The sequence below is a fragment of the Vanellus vanellus genome, assembly GCF_965231255.1.
Source record: "Vanellus vanellus genome assembly, chromosome: 3".
NCBI classification, from domain to species: Eukaryota; Metazoa; Chordata; class Aves; order Charadriiformes; family Charadriidae; genus Vanellus; species Vanellus vanellus.
Genome location: NC_138907.1, coordinates 30259999 through 30280859, shown reverse-complemented (window position 1 = coordinate 30280859; position 20861 = coordinate 30259999). Strand labels below are relative to the sequence as shown.

The following is a 20861-nucleotide window of genomic DNA, read 5'->3' as shown; positions in this document are numbered from 1 at the left end:
CTAGCTTAGGCTGCACGGGAATCAATTAGGCTTCCATCACCAACCAAATATGTGTCAAATTGATTAGGGTGACTTCCTATCATTTGAATATTTGACAGAAATGTCATCTTCTGAATTCTGTGCAAAGTTATTACAACATTATACATTGCAAGAAATAATTCTTGTCTTAAACTGTATGATACTGACACAGAGATAAAGAAAACTTCTGAATTTTAGACCAGGTCAAACCTGGTTTTAATCACACTCTATTCTGCCAGTTTCTGTGGAACTATCCTATCCAAACACATCAAAAAATGATGCAAATATATTCTTACGCTTTGCCTTTGGATTATATATGCAAGGAACTAGGACAAGATGCCTAGCATACTTCACTATGCAGTTTCATATTTTGGGTGTGAAAACTTGTTTGTATTTAGATACATGTTTAAGATGGAAGCATTCAAAAATAAATGAAACTGTTACAAAATAGGTAGAACTGACTAATGCCAGTTTTCATAGTCAGACCCATCTCTGAATAATCCAGAATTCCTTTCTCCCCACTTTGAAACTGTGTCTGTACCAAGATATACTTAAGTTTGGACTGAATGAATAGACAGCTAGTTTTATTTAAAAAAAATAACTGGAAGGCTTAATAAATATTACTTTTTTTAGTTTGATATTATATATTTTTAACTGCATCAGCTTAAGTTGTTAGTATAATGTTAAAAGGATTAAATAATTTTGTAAATGTTAAACTGAAGACACCTATAGCCATTCATCAATCAATCAGAGTCAAAATCCATTTCTTTCCAGGATTTAGAGGCATTTCTTTTGTATTGTTCAAGTTCCTAAAACAGAAACATACATACATATTAATCTAATATCCTCATTATTAAAAGCGATGATACATATGTCACCTAAACATTTAAAGTATGTACAAACATTTTTGACTGTAGAAAAAAAATGTAATATACTTTTTTTTTTTCATTTTTAAGAAAATTATACTAAATGTGCTATAAATTTTGCCACATTTGCTCTTACATAGGGAGATAGAATTTCTTTATTTAAGCCTAGATGCTTGCTTTCTAGGGTAGAAGAAATTTTGGGCGGTGTCTTAGAAATTCAGTTTGAGAAACCAAGCTCCCTATGAACATACAGAAAAGTAACACTACCTGTGTTTTAAAAACAGAAATCAGATTACCCAACAGAAACTACTGTTTCACACACATGAAGCCAGGGCCTTTCAAGATGCAAAATGGATTGGTAATTTCTTAAGATTATGGAAAAGAAACTACAAGAACAAAGACTACCTTCTCTCTCTCTCTCTTTTTTTTTTTTTTTTTTTTATAAGCCCAGGACTGAAATGAACTTCTGAGAGTTTATACAGTGCCAGAGGTGGTAACTTAAGAGAGCTAACAGGGAACCTTAGGAACCCCTGCAGAACATGGGCTTGTCCAGAAAGCAGTAAGCACAAATCTATTTTAGAAGAATGCAATGGGTGTTTAGGAAATCGACATACTATGTCTATTCAATCTATGGTACTGGATATTTGTAGAAATATTATTCATCATTGCTTGAGGTTTTTCAGGAAGTGTATTACTGATGACAATGATGCCATGCTTTTACGTTTGTTTTTCAATTAGTAGTTTAAAATATTCTTTCAGGTGCTACTGTTTAGTGGATTGAAAAGTTAGCATCTGTGTAAAAATAAAATGCAAACCCAATGTGGTAATTAAAAACACGCAACTTCTAGATAAGAATTAGATTACTAAAACAGACGCTCAAACTGTGGAGGTATAAATCAATCAAATTAGTTATGAAAGATGAAGCAATCTACATTAAGCTATACTTGACATTAGCTGAGTACTAGCATGGTAGACAAATGACCTCATTTCAGTCAAATGTGCCACTGGGAATTGTGAAACCTTTAATAAGAGGTTCTAGCAACATTATCAAACAATAATTTCATCTTCTGAATTTTATGTAGTGGTGCATACTGTCAGGAATTATTTCTGAAGATTTTTTCAGCAAAAATTAATTTAGAAAGCACTATGATTGCTTTTTGTTCATTTAAGAATAAGAAGGCTTCCATCGTATTTGCAGGAAGATTATACTCTAATGAGATACTGTTAGACCTAACCAAGTACTGCTTGCAATACAAAAAAGGTCATCGTATCTCACTTAGATCAGGAAAAGAGGTGGATATAAACCAGTGATTAGTATAAATGTAGCAAAGACCCTCAAAAGTGGGCATGCATTTTATATCATTGCTATTCTGATTTTAATAGAATGGACTTAACAGAGTAAGCGAGAAATCATAATCTAAAACTTGTATGGAAATAATAAATGGAATTTTCTCTCTCTCAGGACCATCAATTCAGCAGCAAAAAATTTTCAGAAAGCACCACAGATTTATGAGCAGTAAGAGCATTTTTAATTAGTGCATATTCTTCATGTTGCTTGCAGGAGTCTTGTTTTACAGTTAACTCATGACTGACACAGAATATATTGTGTCTAGTCTAAATCTAGTAAGTTGCATTATTAAGTACAACTCTAGTACTACTGAACTGTTGTATATCTAAGCCAGTCTTTACTCAGTATTTTCAGTCCCTCATTATTAGTATAAAGTAATTATGACCTTGAAACATACTGAACTGTTACAAACTTGCCAACAGTTAGGAATAGAAAGAATACTGTGATATTTTAAGAAGCACATGTAACCTCTTTTATGCTAAGTAAATAATTTCAATTCTAACAACTTGCCTAAAGGCTACAAGAAGGGGTAAAATCTGACAATGAAGTTTTACGTATAAAGACAATGCTGTCTGGGGGTCATGTCTACAGGTGTTGCCTAAATAATTAGCCTTAGAGATTTATCATCCGACTAAACTGTTTCAAGAAAGAGGTAGATAATTTAGCAGAATTTATTTTGCTGTAATTTTAGCTAGCTAGAAGGCAATTCAGTGTAAAGGCAATTCAAAACAATACAGAAATGCAAAGTATCAAAACCACAGCACATATTAAAACTGCATAGCTATTCCATTACATACAGAAGTACAGAACAAAAGGACAACTATTTATTTTGGAGACATATCTAGGTAAGACTAATGTTTAAACAATGAGAAATGAACTTAAAGGAACAGGAGGATATTTACAAAAAATAATCTTTAACAAATTCAGTGATTCAGGAGAAAAAAATGCTGTCAGGAAAGTACATTTCCTTAGTTTTCATGTAAAATAGGAAGTAAAATTAATCCCCATAAGTCAGAAATGTAATGGAAAGATCTTTCAAATACAGCTTAAAGATCACTTCAGAAACCCTTCTGACATAGTTTCATGAAGTCCTATACTACAAATATAAGCAGAATTCTGGAATATACTATACAATCACTATACAATCAGCTAAGAGATCCTCTCTCCAAACTGAAAGAAGCTCCTAGAAAAGAATGTATCTCAAAGTACGCCAAAATGTTCATGCTAGTATTATGCTTCCTTTGTTTTCTGGGTACCGAGTGTAAGGGGCACAGACCAGATTTACAAAGAATTAACAATTGCAATTTAAATATGCTTTCAATGTGCTCCGAGTGCTTTAAACTTTATTAGTGCTAGCAACTTGTCCTAGATGTCTCAACACTGGCATGAAGTGGATTTTTACTTTTTTTTTTTTTTTTTTTTTTTTAAAACCTTCCTGCTTCTGTACTTCTGTGTTTCTCTAAATTCTTCATCTGTCAAATGGGGAAGATCACACATAAATCTCATAAAGGGATTGGGAAGAAAGACTTAACTGATGTTTGCAAGGCACTCAGATAAGATAACATTACTGCACATTCTCAGAGAAAAAAATTAATACTTTTGTGTTCATTGAAGTGTCTGAATGGCAGGTTGAGAAATAAAGTACACAAAGAATAAGGATGATGAAAAGAAACACTGAACAATTGAATGGAGACATCAGCAAAATAGTATATGATCATGTAATTAAAGACAATACTATAATGCCTACAAACAAGGAGGAAAAATTAAGATTGTAGGAAAAGCCTTAATTGTTGCACTTCCTCAGTTCTGAGGGACTGACATGACTAACTTGCTTTCAGTAAAAAACTGCATGAAAAAGAACCCTCAGTCTGGACCATGGTAAAAATAATCAAGTACTGAAATCAGGATTAAAAATCTTAAGCACCAAACTTCAGTAGGAAATTTAGTAACAGTGCTTTAATAATGCTCTTTACGTTGGTTTAAAACAAAAAACAAATAAAGGCATTTGGACATGCCTTCATGTGAAAAGGAGAAAGCTTATTCTTGGCACCTGTGTAAACATCCTAAATAACTTTTTCTTCACAATATGAATACTAGCACTTCTCCTCTGGAGCAAACAAAAGATGCTACTGCTCTGTTACAAAAACCTTAGAAAAGACATCTTAGAGTACTTACCTCTGTGGTAGAGAGCATTTCTAAATGAAACAGAGCAGACACCTCCATGCACCATCTCACTGTCACAAACATTTAGATGGAACTAAGGAACAAGGCTTTCATGCAATCTTAGGTGCTCACAGATGCAGGTGGTATATGTGCAGCTCTAATCCACAATATTATTTTAAAATATCTCACTTTTATTCAAGTTATGTGTGTGCCTAAGGTGAAGTTAAGGTGACCTTAAAGCATCAAAAGCTAAAAAGACAGCAGAGAATGTAGAGAAATGGATGACAGGTTCACCATCTTGTTTGCGTTATGTGGGCTTTATGAACATTTGTAATGTATGTACACATTTAAGGCCTAATAAATATGCAAAATGAATGTTTTTCTTGACTCTTGAAAGCCCTGCAAAGAGCACAAAATTCCAGTCATTCCCAGAGGGAATCTGCTAATCAAGAAATAAATTAAAAATGTAAATTCCAAAAAGGTCCCGGGTGCTCTATTCTCTCTCTCTGAGCTTAACTCCGGAGAATGAAAAAGCAGTAAAGAATTGCAACAGCAGTATGTGATATAAACCTGCACGTTGCATGTCTGTGGAATAAGAACTAGGAAAAGAATTCTGAAAGGACATAGCTGAGAAAGGGAGATGTGCTCTATCTTGAACAAAAGGCACAGTGAGGGAGAGGGAGCCTCAGAGAGTTTTCCAGAGCAAAAAGTCCTAGGAGTAGAGTGGGTAGGTCTCAGAGTTAACTCTGAAAAAATTAAGGAAGCAAAATAACCTGGTCTAAAAGAAAACACTCTTGTGACAGGGTGCTGATGAAATGGACTCTTAACTTCTACAGCCAAAACCAGCGTATCAGATAACTCCTAGCTGACAGCTAGTACATGAGAGCGAGCCAGGTACTTTCTTGTTTCTGTACTTTTTTTTTTTTAAACTGTTTTCTAATTTTATACTCAAGCATTTAACCTTAACTCTGCTAAAATGTACAACCCCTGGCTGCAGACAAATCCTTCAACCAAGGTTACAAAGTTGGAATTGATTTAATTAAACTTTGTATTGCCATAGTTATTCATAAATCTGTTACAGTATTATTAAACCAAGACAAAGTCAGTCAGGTGTGCTAGTTCTTCTATCAGACTCACTGACAGGGGCTGTATTTAGTTTCCGTTGCTACGGGTTTGTGTTTATTTTTCCTTTAAAGCTTATCTTGGAGATAAACAAGCAAACTGGTTATCACCTAGAGTCCAAAGTGGCATATTAATTAACCGACAGTAACCGCAAAAAATGATAACTTGCACTTAAATGATGTTAAAACATACGCTGTCATCATACGGAACTTTCATATTGCGTTATGTCACCTGATTTCATTAGCAACATGTTGCATATTAAACATCTTAATATACTGTTCCTCCTATGCAATAGATGAGACACTAAAGAACGTCAGACTCATGATGCATTTGAAATGTTCCTTTAAAAACAGGATTTTTGTGCCACTTTTCATATAAATGGGAAATCCAAAGGCACTTCAAGAATCACTACAACTACGGAGTTCTTTTCTTTCAGATGTATATTGCTATCTTGGTGCATTTCAAATCGAATTAAATTCTTGGAGTATAAAACATTTTAATAACGTGCAAATAAGCTTGTAATAATTTAACTTCACTGTAGAGAAGTTTAGGAAATAGCTGCAGATAACAAAAGTAATTTTCTCTTTAATGCTCAAATTACTTGTAGTAGTCCAACTAAAAGAAGCCACACTGGTTTGCAATGCCCTTGAACAGATTAAGATTCTAAAAGTCTGTCTCTTTTGTTTAAAACCAGAAAATTAATCATTTCCTGTATGATTTAATCAATGCATATCAGTATCTTCTTTTGCAAGACATAATTATTATCTAAAAATAACAAACCTAGTACACCATATAGTTATTTTGAGATACACTGACTATGAGATTACATTAAAATTTGTAAAGCACATTGCTTTTGGAATTTATAATGATTTCTAAGACTGTTCTTGATGTTACAGAAATTCAGAACCGATGCCTACATTAACAGGATATTACAGGTAATGTGCAAGTTCAAAGACTGCTGGGGATTCTTGGAATTGCTTTATTCTTTTACACTATTAATGTGTTTCTTTGGATCAGGTAACTACAGGTTTACTGCCTTATGCAATCTAACTAAACTCTACGAAAATGTGATAGCAGTAATAATCTAATCCTTTGGCTTTCTTTTACAAGCACGCAAAAAGATGAAATTTTCCATGGTATTTTAGGGTTAGTTGAGATTAACTGCAGTGCAAATTCAATAAAAATGCCTTTCATCTTAAGAGTGGGGGTCTGTAAAAGCATGTGATTGGTACAATCCACCATTTTAAAGCACTGTTAGAAAAATCTCCTTTAACCGCATTAACTTAGTCCACAAGGAAGTTAAATGGTGTACAAATAGCCCACATATAAGCTGTTAGAATAGAGTGGAATGTTTCTCAGTCATTCTAGCAAAGAATTTTCCGTGTGTGAAACAAATCAATCTGCATGAAAGAGAGGGTTTCCAGAATAATTCTTCCAAATGAAGAAAAATACACAAATCTTGGATTGATTTTAACAGACCCATGCCTATGATATTGATGAAGACGATAAACAGTAGAGGGAAAATTTTAATTATTCATTTCTAAAGAAACTACAAAGGCAAAACTTTGAGATCTAACAGTCCTCTACCGGCTTAATGACTACCAATGGGAAAAAAGCCCAACCAACTGTGAAGCCGATAACTGAAGTTATTTAAAGGCAAAAACAGGAATACGAGTATATTCTACAATTCAGCAATGGTGGTGGTTCTGGAATACCTGGCTGTGAACAGCAATTGGAGAACAACAACACACCTGGTTTTTCTGAGCTCTCATGACATCGACTTCATACTCAGCGTATTGTAAATCCTGTGCAGGGTCCTTGGTATCTTGTAAATCACAGAAACTCTACAAGAAGAAATGACAAAAACCCAAATGATAAAATTTATCTTCTGTGCTTTCAACAATAAAATGCCATGCTGTAGACCTAATGGAATTATTTACTTTTCATACAAATGTATTAAAATGCTGCATTTATGGAAGAATTCTGTGCTATAGGACACAGATTAGTTAAAAAAAAAAAAACTATCTTAGATTGGTAAAATGATGAGAAAGTGATAGTGCAGTTAGATCTTAAAGGAAAGAAAATATTCTTATTTGGTAGTTGTTTATTATTCTCTCCTCAAAACGAAAATAGCCTTTCTGGCCCAAGACATTTGGGCGTAGTTAAGGTTACTCTTGCTAGAGTATTTCATACTCAAGACTTGAATTCAGTTTCGGTTACCAGAAGCATTACTTCAATACCTGAGAAATTGATTACTATCTTTTTGCTAAATACCTGAAATTTCATTTGCTAACCTTGAGGGAACTGTAACTTTAATTCCAAAGATGCAAATACACTAATAGAAAGAAACAATATCAAATAAAGATTATTTTTACATGTCCTGCACATTTCTCCTTACTCATAAAAAACGGAGAGTAGAAAATGGAAAGAAGGCAATCATACAAATGATGGAATAAAATAAAGCAGAATTAGAACTATTATTAGATGAGGCGACGGAAAAAGAAATTCACGATACATAAAAACAGCTTTGAAATTTAAAGCATGTTTTGGAACCAGAATAGAAGACTGGGAATCTACTTGGAAAATCTTGTTTAATTAAACTGATACCTCAGAACACTGATGGAGCTTGCAAGATGAGAAACGTATTTGTTTCTCCAGCTGTTGCAGGGAGAGTTTGGGAGTTACTGGGTGGGGTAAGGAATGTTTGTTTATTGTATTTTAAAAGGCTAGAAGCCAAGATAACATGAAAAATAACGGTCCTGTATAGTTTCTGAAAAACAAAGTTTAGTCTTTATCATGTTTGGGCAGACTGTACTGAGAACAGCACTTAGTAATAATTTATTCTGGTCACAAACCACCTGAAATAGTTTGTAGGCTTTGATAGTATCAGTCAAGTGAGTGGGAAAGGGTGAATTCAGACTCCTCACCAAGAATAGAGATCCACAGACTGAAAACTAGAAGAAGCCCAGTTTGTGCACCATAATTTGAGGCTCAGTTTCATTGACCTGACTGATTTCCTTGCCTGCCTAGGTAAGCCGTAGGGCAGGAAACAGACAGGGATAAAGAACTGTGATACAGTCCAGTACACAAGGACAAAGCAGCTGCCTGTATTTGCTCAGGTCAAATAGAAAAGAATTTTCATTTCCTAACAACAGCAATTACTCTTATGAAAAATAAGTATTTGGGGGTTTGCCTCTTGGGACTAGAAACTTCTGATGTACGTACAAGATTTATCGCTACCTAGGTGCCAAGGGATTCTAATTACCTTGGAAATCCAAACACTTCCCATAGCAAAATGACAGATATCGGCAAGGAACTCTAACACACTCGCCTCATTCAAAGCCTCATGCCCTAGGAGAACAAGGATCAGCAGCTTGCTGCAGCCACAAAGAGCTCTCCTCTTGGAACATCACTGTCATCTGGTTTAGGTATTAGGGAATATGTCACCTTATAAAATTCCAGAAAGGTTGAGTACAGCTTGTCTCTCAATATAATGAAAGGCAACAGTATAACTTTGGAAAAACCAGAGGGTTACATCAGTACTTTCATTATTACTAAATGTAGGAAGGTGACTGAAGATGCAGAAGCTAATAACCAAAGCATCGCTACATGCAAATCTGTATCTTTTAAAAATGTATGAATTAAAGAGGTTGGAAGAAACAAGACTGCTGAGTGAGACTGAAATTCCAGTCACTCGACCTGAAAGACAAAAATTAGTAGTGATATTACTACTGTTCTATGAGAAAAGAAGCTGTGCAGCAGACTTACCTTTGGAGGAAATGTTTTCTCAAATACTTTTTTCCACAGTTCCAACGGTGTGTTTGCATGCATCTTTCCAATATCACTATCAGAGGCGGGTGGTGGTCCTAAGGATTACAGCACAAAGTAATACAAGTATGTTGTCATAACAACATAAATTATCAAATTGTTTTGGATAATGGATAATAGATAATATTTTATCTTCTACAGTCACAAGCTGCAACAAGTTTGAAAAAACATTGATTTCCTACCATGAAATGGGCTGAGTGGTATTGTATATTACATTTTCTTTTATATCTAAAGTTGTTGGAACTTCTTCAAATAGTAAAGTACTAATACTTGATTACACTACCTAACAAAACTGCACAAGTAATTCTCAATAATATAAATACAGATTCATAATTTTAAACTTTCTAAGCCATTTCATTCAATAATCTGTTAAAACTGATACTGATGTTCTATAATTTAACTTTATTTTTTATTTTCTTGGTTTTTTAAAAAACAATTAAGCAACAAACATGATGAACAGGAAACATCCTAACCTATTTGGCTCAACGAATCCAGGCCTGCTGGTATAAATAGAGGTTTGCTGTGATCCACTGATACTGACTTGCTAAACAAAAAAAAGAAAATGTGTCAAGTGAGGATTTTGCAATCAACAAAAAAAATGACATTATTCTACCCACAACCTGACTTTTACTGGGCTTTACACACAAATACGTGTAAATAAAAACCTACTCAATTCTAATGGTGACCAGATTTCTAATCCATCAGTTTTGGCATCAAACCCAAGGAGTTATCACTGTCCTGTGCAGAGACAGGCAGCTGATACACAAGAGTAAAAATCCATGAACAAGAATCTTTCAGAGATCGTATTTAAGAAAAAAAATTCTTTTGGTTATTAATAACTTTTTTATTAAGTACTTTTAGACTCTGGGCAAGACATTTAATAGTTGGACAATAATTATGTTACCTTTTATCATAGCCAAATGCCAAGTGATTAATAAGAACACGGGCTTTCAGCAGAAGAGCCTCAGATTTACTGGTAAACTAAATGAATCAGAAAACAAAATAAACATTATGATCTTCCATCATAGAACTATTACATGATGTCATCTACATAGAGGATTTCAGATAGAGCCTGGCTAATTCCTAACCTAATAAATTTGGTATACATTCACTGAATTTATTAGAATAAAAATATCACCCTCCATTTCCAAAACATGAATGTATTTGTCACTGAAGATATAGATCAAGAAAGATTAAATGAAAAAAAGTATAAAGGTTAAAGAACAAATTTTAAAATATTGATTTGCAATTTTTGAAGTATTCACATTGAGACTTTTTCTGCCAAAGACTAATGAATTATTAAGATTTTAAAATACATTCAAAAGTTTCAAGAATACCATAGACATTTAGAAATGTAAGGAATAACTAAAATTGTTCATACATCATAAAAGCAGCTTGACAGAGGCAGAACTAGTACAGATTTACCAAAAAGCAGCTCCCAGAATATCTTCTCAAACAGCATGCTTATTCCTGTCTAAGGGCTTTTGTATACTAACAGATTCATGGCTTTGAGAAAGAGGTCAGATACCTACTGTGGGAAATTAAGTTTCTCCCACTCATTTCAATGCGAATCAGGATTTAGCAGCCAAGGAGTTTTAGGCTCCTAGTTCTTCTTTTTTAGTTACAATAATGCTTAAATACTTAAAAAATAATAAATCAAGACAGTTGTATTCTCAGTTAACAAGAAATTAATCTAGGTGTCAAAGTACAAAAGCTGTACAATTTTACATGGATGCAAAAGGACATGCTTATAACAATTTAAAATGAATGTAAGTTTGGTAATCAAAATAAGCCACTACTAAATATTATTTATTACATAAATTATTAATGATACAATTAGAACCATATTCTGATGTAGAGAGAGCCCAAGAGGCAGCTTTTTTGAATTGTGAACCTAAGTATGCATGTTTCTGCCTTTACTTGAGATGATCTGCCAAACTCAAAATCAATTTATATACCCACATAAATCCTTTGTTGTCCTAACGGTTAACAGTTCCTACTCATTACTGTAAAAAAATCCCTGCCTTTATTCTACAACACTCTAAGTGTGGTAATCTGGTATTCTTAAACTGCTGTGAAGATAAGCACTTGGATCTAACTTTTTAAGTCTACCAAAGCAGGTCACTAGACCTGCTTCTACCAAAAAGGTCAGTTCTTTAATTCTATCTATGGCGATCACTTTTTCCTGTCCTCCTTTCTTGTACCAAAAAAATTTTGTTGGACGTGCAATAAACCCGATACAGGAACTGAGTTGGCTAACAGATAACTGGTTCTACTTAGTTTCTGCTGATACTGGGAATTATGTAGTTTGTTTGTTCACAAGATATATCCATGCATCCGTCCGGCCATCTGTCCATGCATCCGTCCATCCCCTGCCAATGCTTGTAACCCATTTGACAGATTAGCTTATGAACAAAGCTACTATAAAACCAATTAAATCCCATTTTCTTTAGGAGTTTTACATTTCTATTTTTTTTAAATATTGTTTTGTAATACAAATATTGTTCATCTTCTCTATCCTTAGTTAGACAGTGAATATACACACCACTAATGATGCTCCATAATAATGTGAAACAAATCGAAGTGTCTTGCTTATTACTTTCCTCATTTCAGAGTCAAACTCCTGAAAAAGTTGATATTGGAACATATAGATTAGAAACAAAAAACAAAATATTACAGCTAGAACTTTTCAATTTTTGTATAAACTGCAATGCATTTATACAACATTGTATGAGGCTTCCAGCTGTCAGCATAATTATATCTTAAGACAGAATCAGTAACAGCCTACTCTGAAAAGAAATGTCACAATTTCCTTTTCTTTTTTATAGAGGGAGACTAATTCAAGCAATATGTTGCTCCAGAAAAAGTTTCTTAATTGGGAATATGTATTCAATTTTCAATTAATTTGTTTCATTTTGTTTTAAATTTTCAGAAGTAGAAATACTGCCTACTAGAACAAAGATTTTTTTTTCTTTTTGTGAAAATATTTAACTTTTAGTAAATCTTTGGGTATACGCTTTTTGAATTCTAATACCTGCAAGATGTGAAAGGTGCATAAATATACCTTTTCATCAATTTTTCTTTAATATAAGATCATACGGACAGCCTTCCCTGGATAAAGTGGGTGAAAACCCAGTTCCAATGAAGCCTGCAGGAGTCTGTCCATAGACGCCGATGGAATTGGGCTGTTACTCTGTGCTTATTACATGAGAGTGACTGATTTTTAAAGAGGTCATGGCTCAGCATAAAGCCTCAGTATGAAAGAGGACACAGTACCTTATTAATAAAGAAGTAACTCAAAGAGTCAGCCAAGTATCAATGCATTATGAAGTCATCCAGACAAGCACAAGCTGCCAGCACAGCAGCTAAAAATCAAACATACTGTTCTAGTTTCTCATGATCAAGTGCTGCTTGAAAATTGCGTATGCATTTGTTTGGATTTTTAACATCCTGGGAGAGAATCCAGCAGTACTATGACATTTCTTTCCTCTCCCCGCTAGAAGATGCAATTACTCACTTGTCTCTAAAAACTTAAGTAGCACTTAAGAAAAAGTTCCAGACTGAAATGATGATAGTTTACTATTCGAGCTGCCACAACTACCAAAAAATGTGACCAACTGACTTGAGGGATGCCCCTCTTTCACTGCCATAAACTTACAGCTGCTGTCAGAAGGGACACATGGAGCTGGATTTCTCTCATTATAGAAGGAAGTCATCATGTTTTCTTGCTTCCCTCTCTGGTCTGCAGCAACTTGTATCTCAACGTTTTCCAAGTACATCTCAAAAATCATCACTTTGGGAGTATTTTGTGAAGGAATGACAGTATGCTTTCCATAATGCTGTTGGATGGAAAGATTTTTGTGGTAGAAGGCTGAGTGGCCATACTTTTCTTCAAATGATTACTATTATATTACAAAGATTTTAGTATATAGAATCTTTACCAGGAATCTTTTAATTATTAAAGAAGTATTAAGTATTACTTACATGAAAAATATCGTATTTGCTTCCAATTATCACCAAGGGTATTGGAAAAGGGTCAACTAACTCATAATCCTATTAAACAAATATATGATGGTTAAGCAGTGTAAACAAACTGTAGAAGATCGCAACTGTCAAAACAACTGAAAGGGGTTAAAATTAATTCACAGAAGACATGTTTTTTTCAAAACCTTATGTTAGATGAACCAACTTTAATGCAATGTCCATACTATATTCTACAATTTTCTCATTTTCTTCATAGATGGTCAGGAAATAATCCCTCTGAGCAGTCAGAACACTTACTGGCATAAAAGGGCTCTTATGCTATATACTCCAGCTCCAACATTAGGTGGGAAGGGAAGAGAGGAAAAAACCCATATATTCACAGAATAAATGCCAGCTTGGATTAGTAGAACTGTCTCTTTGACACATTCCCCCTCCTTGCATCATATACAACATAATATGGGAAAAAAGCCCACGAAAATTAAGCTGGATGATTTGCTTGTGTCACACATTTGTTCTCCCCATGTCACATTTTCCAAACTCTTAAAAAATATTTTATGTGATTTTCAGCAGCAGCAAGAACAAATGTCACCTAACAACCATAAAAATGCAAATCAATACCAATGGATGAAAACAGCTATGGGGATGTATATTTAATGGTTAAATAGTTAGCTTCAGAATTATTGTAATCTACTTGTTAAAACTTTTATCAGAAGTTATCTGGAAGGTTTTTCTGTAATGAATGAGACAATGTCCTCATGTGTTATTATTAATTATTATTTAGTCAAACTGCAGCAGAGTGGAAAAAAGATGTCTTGTAGCAGAGATTGACCTAACTATTCCCTTCTGAAACCAGTTATTTCACATACAGGTTAAATGACACTCAGTATATTAGGAAGAAGCTGCAGATACTGAAAATCCTCTACTTGGAGAGGAAAAATAATGGCTTCACTCATACAGTGTCAAGGCAAAAGCTTTGAGCAAAATTATCATAACTTAAACCTGGATGTGTAGAATATAGAACTGGAAAAAATAGGTTTAGTTTCTTAACTAAGAAAAAACTGATTTGGGATAACATCAGAAACATTAAAACTGGCATACTGAACCCTATACATCTTTTGACTATGGAATTAATTTTTGACTCTGGACTACTGGAGGCACACCCAGCCTTTTTAAACAAGGTCCGCAATTGATATGCTTTATCATCATAGCCAATACTCCTTTATCCAGGCCAATGGAAAATATCTAATTCATTAAAAAAACCTCTAAGAACTTCATGAATTCCTGTTTATCATAAAATATGTTTAGCTATAAAATGGCAAACAAAAATCTGTGTAAACTGTCATTTACTTTGATTATAACAGATAGTAATTCCTCCCACAAAATTGACATAATTTTTTCTTGAACAATGATGAAAGTTTAAAGAGAACCAAGGAGTAACATAACATTTTGTTTGCAAATGAAAGCTTTATAGAAATTCTAGTTTAGAAGGTATAATTGTGTTCCCTACAGGGCAAGTATAACACGTCTTCTTAACAATTAATGGCATTATTCTTTTTACTTATTGAATAAAAGTTTGCAGTTTTCTGATATGTAAGCTCCCATATGTAAACTTGACACTGCAATCGTGATTTATTGCCAAGTGTGCTTGTAGGCATTTTCTTTTTGTGAATTATCTTCTCTAAAAGCAAAAACCAAATTCATAATCCAGCAGACCTCAAACCCTGAACTCTAAATCTACTGAGTGGTGCATATGTTGCTTTCTCAAAAATTTTAAAAGTTACTTTTCAATTTTTGAGCTGTATTGCAGCATTTTATAGAAGTTTCCGTAAGTAGATTTATGTGCCAAGTCTTTGAATTGTTGAATACGTATTTATGCATTATATACACACAACATTTGCTGAGGTTTAATGCACAATGACTTTTCATTTCTCTTGCGCATAATCTAGTTTAGCTTTTCGAGAGATTCAGTTAGCAATTATGTTTAAAGGACTGATGTTAACATTTCTGAAACTTTATAATTTAATTAGTTGTCAGATTATCAAAAGGCATTGAGTTTGTGATAGACATTTAAATAAATGCAAAGTATATAGTCATGTTGATGGCTGTTATAACTATATTCTTTGCTTAAATTTGTACCTTCAGCTAGTCTCTTGCTAGATGACTTTTGTACATTCTAGTTTTCATCTTCATTTTAAAAAGATGAGGGGGGGGAAAAGCAAACTGCTACTCTAAAACTATTTCTTTTGATTGGTGTAACATGCCATAACAATCACATTAGATATCTAACAAAAAGATATAAGAAACCTTCTTTCCTTGTTTCTGCTCTTATTGAATTTTTATTAAATTGCTATAATTTTCCAGTGAACAGGTTCATCTACATCAAATGGATTTTCAGTCATGCATAAAAATCTAAAAGAGTTGTTTAAGATTTTCAAAAGCATTATCTTTAACTGTATAAAGGCCTGTGACATCTGGAGAAAATATTAGAAGTAACTTACTGGATGATCCCTCTGCAAATTGTTCCGCATCCTCTGTTTAATTTCAGTAGCTACTTCAGGATTTGTCTTTTCTATTTTGCTTAAAATTTTGTTCACATGGTTCCTGGTGACCTGCAGAAGTTTCTCCATAGTAGTCCAGAGTTCGTTAGGTTTAGACAAATCCAATACAAGAACTACAGCAAATGACCTATTAAAAAGGCATTATTTGGTCAAATCTTTTGCACATAAGACAGTTAACATTTTCATAGACAACCATACCTGTAGTACAAATGGTGAAAGCAACAAATGTGAAAATAAAAATGCTAAGATAGAATTAAATGTACCTACAAAGGGACATGGCTCTTTAAAGGATACTATGAGCTTTGAAGAAACCTTTCCATTGTCATGGAAAGACATACTTAGAATGGATTATGATGAGAAATGTTTACATATACGCTCCTCTCCTCCCAAAACCCTAACTGCCTTAAAGTGCAACTGTGAATAAGAATGCAAATGCAGCCATTTGAATGGATGCAATCATTCTTTCACTTTCCATCCTGACTTGAAAAAGGGGACTCCAGACCAGAATGGTATTAGGAAGACTACAAAGCAAAGTAAATGTCCGATTTCACTTTAAAATCCTGGGGGAAAAATACTGGTAAAAAGTCTCTCGGTGAAACTAGATATAGTTCATGGAACTCTTAAATAAGCATATTGTTTGACTATAGACAGATGAGAAAACCAGTGAAAAGCACTTATATTTAAGTCGAAATGGTAGAATTTGAGTAGTATGTTAAAATATTGCCTTGTGAACACAAGCGGTCTTAGAGAACAACGTGGCTATCCCATTACAGAATCTTAAAATCATCCATATCAGAAGATTTCTTATCAGTAAAAAGGGAAGAAAAGACCGATGGAGGTGCAGCTCAATTAAGTTCATTTAGACAACAGTTGAAAAATTATAGTTGCTTTTTCACCCAGCTCTTCTAGAAACAAAAGCTTCACATGCCAGAAGCATGGCTTTTTCCTTCTTAGTCTCTCACTAAGTTATGGCATTATCTGAATAGCCAAAACAGTAGCAAATTTATGTGATAAAAATTGTATCCCTCCTTTTTAATTTTTTTTTAATCACAGAAGTTAAAACTCACTAACAAAGAAATCAAGCAATCCATTGTAATACAAAACATATCTTTTGATCCCTTTTCTCCCCTTCCACTTTCAACTCCATCTTCCCTAACTAGAAAAAAAAACAGAAAATCCACCCCCCATCACCTTCTCATTTCTTCATTCAACTCTTCTTCATGCATTTTTTCTTCCTATGCTATTCCATCACTTCTATGGATTTTTCTCACTACATTCTCTTAATTTTCTCTAAGTTCCTATTTCCTTTTGTCTTCAAATCATTTCAATAGTTTTAGTCCTTCTCAGAAATATTATCTCTTTGGTATGGTTTTTCTCTCATAAGATGGTCACTTCAATTCCTAAAAATCCAGAGATTCTTTTTTTCACAATTTTTTCCTTGTCTTTCACCCTAAAATACTGCCCCTCACAGAGATAGCACCTATGTTTGCATACAGAAGTAGGAAGCCAGATTTTATTTTTCATATGCCCCTAAATTGCTTTTTCTGCTCTTTCACTGAGCATAAAGATACTATGTCATCTCTTTTTCTGTATTTCTTGTTCTATCTTCTTGAGGCCAACCCATTTCTGTCATGTTATTGCTTTCTCTTGTTGTTGGACATTGCTAAAAACTTGGCTTATTAGAATACATCTGTGAAAAGGAAGGTCAAATCAGAGTATCAGTAGTAGTACCATGATTTTTAGAAAAATTCATTAATGTTCTATCATATATATTGAAAGAGGTAAAGAGTTTTCCACAACAAAACGTTTAGAGATTTACTTATGTGTGAAGGAAAGCTGATATTACCTTTGGAATTGTCCTATTAATCACTTACCTTATGTTGTTGCTAGTGATTGGTATTCGAATCAGATCCAGTAATGAGGTTCCACCACCTAGTTCCCAAAAATGAGCTACATCTTTAGGCTGTAAGATAATTTCTTTATGTTAGAAATGTGTACTTCCATGCAACACCAAGAGAAGATCTTCATCTGATAAACTGGCTTTTCACAAAAGTGACTCAGAACAAAAGTATATATTATTTCATTAGTATTTTCTAAAAAACAATACCAAAAACTCCCCCATGTTCAAGAAATCCCACACAACACTTAGGAAAGACTCCTAGCATGCCTATGACTGCCTTGATAAATGACTATGGTAAAGTAAAAAAATCAGGAAGCAGCATGATTAATGATGAACACTAAAAAAAACCCAGGTTCTCTTCTCTTTGTTTTTTGTTTATTGCAGCTTGAGACTAATACTTTTTGAAAAGTTTGGAAAAGTAATGTATCTCTACTTTCACATTTATTTTCTGGGAAAAGTTTTAAGTGACTTTTATCTTTCAGGCAGAGTCAGATTTTCCACTCTCTACTTCAGTATTAGAAACAGCAATTACCTTCAGCAATAGTTATTGCTGCCGGGCAGTGTTGTGCTGTGATGGGAATGGGTTCAATATTTCTGTTAACATAATCTGCAGTGCAAAATTTAGCAATACGGATATATAACCCAGAAACTTAATTATGACTTAATATCCTCTAAGATGACTGCTTCTCTTATAAAAATGGTTGTAAAGTATCTTCATCGGTTTGTACTCATTTTGCATTTTAAAGACAAAGGCATGCATCCTATGTTATTCAAACATGACTAACAGGGTAGCTTTTAGAAATGATTCTGCTTTGTGTTACACTTTGGTCTCTTATCTACTGCGTTTTAGTGAGAGGGAAACAACATTACAGATTAAAATATAAAATTATGCTAGCTAATTTTAATAAAGTGATATTCAAAAACCCCTTTGTTTCACAAACAATAAGCTAAAACCCCTAAGGTTATTACACATATAAACAAAACACTTTTTTGTGTGTGTGTATGTATATAAAGATATAGTAAACTATAGTTTCTGGGTACTCACTGCATTGTGTCTCCTTGCCCTTCTTCCAAAAGTATATTCCAAGGCTAATGTTGGCTTCGGAATCTCTTCCCTATGCAAGGAAAAATAAGTTCATTTTGTCAAGATCCTTTAAATAAAGAAAGTTAATGCTACTGTTACTAAATTATATTTATCAGTCAGTTCAGAATTCGGCTTACAAACAGCAGTCCAGAGAGGACACTGTAAGACAACAGGTCTCACTTGCTACAGACTGGAGAAGTAGCAGCGCCAATCTGAACAGATGGCCATTGAAGCTCTTGAATACTGGGGACAAAGGACTGAAGGGGTCAGACGACAGGTAGTAACGAAGGGATATAAGTTTATCCATAAGTGATTAACCAGTCACAGAAGACAATATCTGTATACATATATTATGAATTATCACACAATATAATTATTTATGTAAAATTCTAATCCACAGTTGAAAACTACTTTCAAAAATTTACAACATACCTCTCAAGACACCTCAGTATAATAGTGCTCTTTCCCTGGAAATTAAAAACACAGAAGAACCCTACTGTAATGTCATTAAAGCATAGAAGTTGTATTACTACATAAAACTCATTCATGTAACACTCCAATAATAAAGTACCGGAAAAGCATAAACTCATATAATTGTTTGTAGTCTTATAGTGGAAACTTAACTGCCAACTTTCTGTCAGAATCAAGTTACACTACCATTATTATAATTATAAACTAATAGAGATGACAAATACAGTAATAGCAATAGCATGCTTCAAATTAGACATTAGTGATCAACCTGGCTAACTCTGTTAAACTATTTAACAGTTTTTAATTATTAATAATACATTTATTTAATGTTTGGTTTCCACTGGAATTAAATTGCTACTGATGAGATGAAAATAAAAAGAATGCTTAAAATACAAAGGAATTCTACAGTTTACTCCTGTGTCCTTTCCTATCTCAAAAAGCAGTGAAATTCTGGTAAATCAGAAATCAGGTATAGTCACTGTATTTTCTCTGAAAAAAGTATTTTCAAAATTGCTGATTGGATATAACAATCCTTCTAAAATAAAAATTGTATTCTTAAAAAAATGACTCGGTCAAAAAGGCAAATATTTCCTTATTTACTTTTCAAATAAATGCTAACAGAAGAAAAATATGAAAGTACTAACGACCCACGATATGGGACAATGAGGTAAAACAACCTCAGACGTGGAATCATGAGCCTGCAATCACTGATAATGCATGTTCAAATGTGTCTGACACAGATACAGACACAATTCATCACAGGATGCCAAGGCCTCTATTTACAACAAAACCGGTATCAATCAGTGCACTTAAATTGGATTGTTACCAGTTAAACTTTTACAAGAGGAAATTTGACATGTCAAAGAATTAATGAGGATAGCATTATTTCTGGCAGTTACTTTTACAAAAATTAATGAAGCCAAACCTCAAAGAATTAGCACATCATTGATAACAATGGTTGAAGTTTTGGCTCTCCAAACCATAAACTTGAAATTCTGAATTGTAATAATGTCTAATTGGTCCACATTCCGTGGAATGCTCACTCTGCAGAATCAGAACATGACATATTTTGTCTTTAGAAAAACTAAGTGAGCCACATACTTATCAGATATCTTCCCTGACACGAACTATGTTTAAAGCAAGCACTGAATCATACAGTATTTAGCGTTACCCCGTTTTTGTTTCCCATAAATAGTACTGATTTTTCCCAAACTTCCACACGCTTGCCATCGTCGTCAGGGTTTTCTCTCTTCTCCACGTCAGCTATAGCAAGATCCCATAAAGTATCACTAGTTGGAAAAAACAAGAGAGTATCAATTAGAGAAAAACAATGGACCCTAGACCATAATTCCTGAAAATATCTACATGGATAAGTGAAAAGTCTTGCGGTTTATTATATTATTGCTATTATTATTTCACATCACATGCCCTCTGCTTGTGGAAGTAACTTGTTCTAACAAAACCAGGTGAAGTAAAATTCCTGAGGTAACCCCTACAGGCATTTGTGCCACAAGCCGAG

The 20861-nt window shown here is 33.8% G+C and overlaps 1 protein-coding gene across 1 annotated transcript in view; it reads right to left on the bottom strand.

Annotated features, from left to right (window-relative positions):
• Positions 1 to 20588, bottom strand: part of LOC309669768 (ATP-binding cassette sub-family G member 8-like) — a gene marked incomplete at its 3' end in the record, with an annotated part of 51961 nt that extends 31373 nt beyond the window's left edge. The window contains exons 1-11 of the mRNA XM_082480539.1: positions 20514 to 20588; positions 19304 to 19338; positions 18833 to 18902; positions 17762 to 17850; positions 15828 to 16014; positions 13330 to 13398; positions 11891 to 11968; positions 10250 to 10326; positions 9819 to 9889; positions 9286 to 9383; positions 7269 to 7361 (exon numbers count right to left, since the gene is read on the bottom strand). Of these exons, the coding sequence (XP_082336665.1) occupies positions 7269 to 7361; positions 9286 to 9383; positions 9819 to 9889; positions 10250 to 10326; positions 11891 to 11968; positions 13330 to 13398; positions 15828 to 16014; positions 17762 to 17850; positions 18833 to 18902; positions 19304 to 19338; positions 20514 to 20531 (885 nt within the window). The 5' untranslated portion in view covers positions 20532 to 20588. The remainder of the gene's footprint in view (positions 1 to 7268; positions 7362 to 9285; positions 9384 to 9818; positions 9890 to 10249; positions 10327 to 11890; positions 11969 to 13329; positions 13399 to 15827; positions 16015 to 17761; positions 17851 to 18832; positions 18903 to 19303; positions 19339 to 20513) is intronic.
• Between the last annotated feature and the right edge of the window lie 273 nt (positions 20589 to 20861).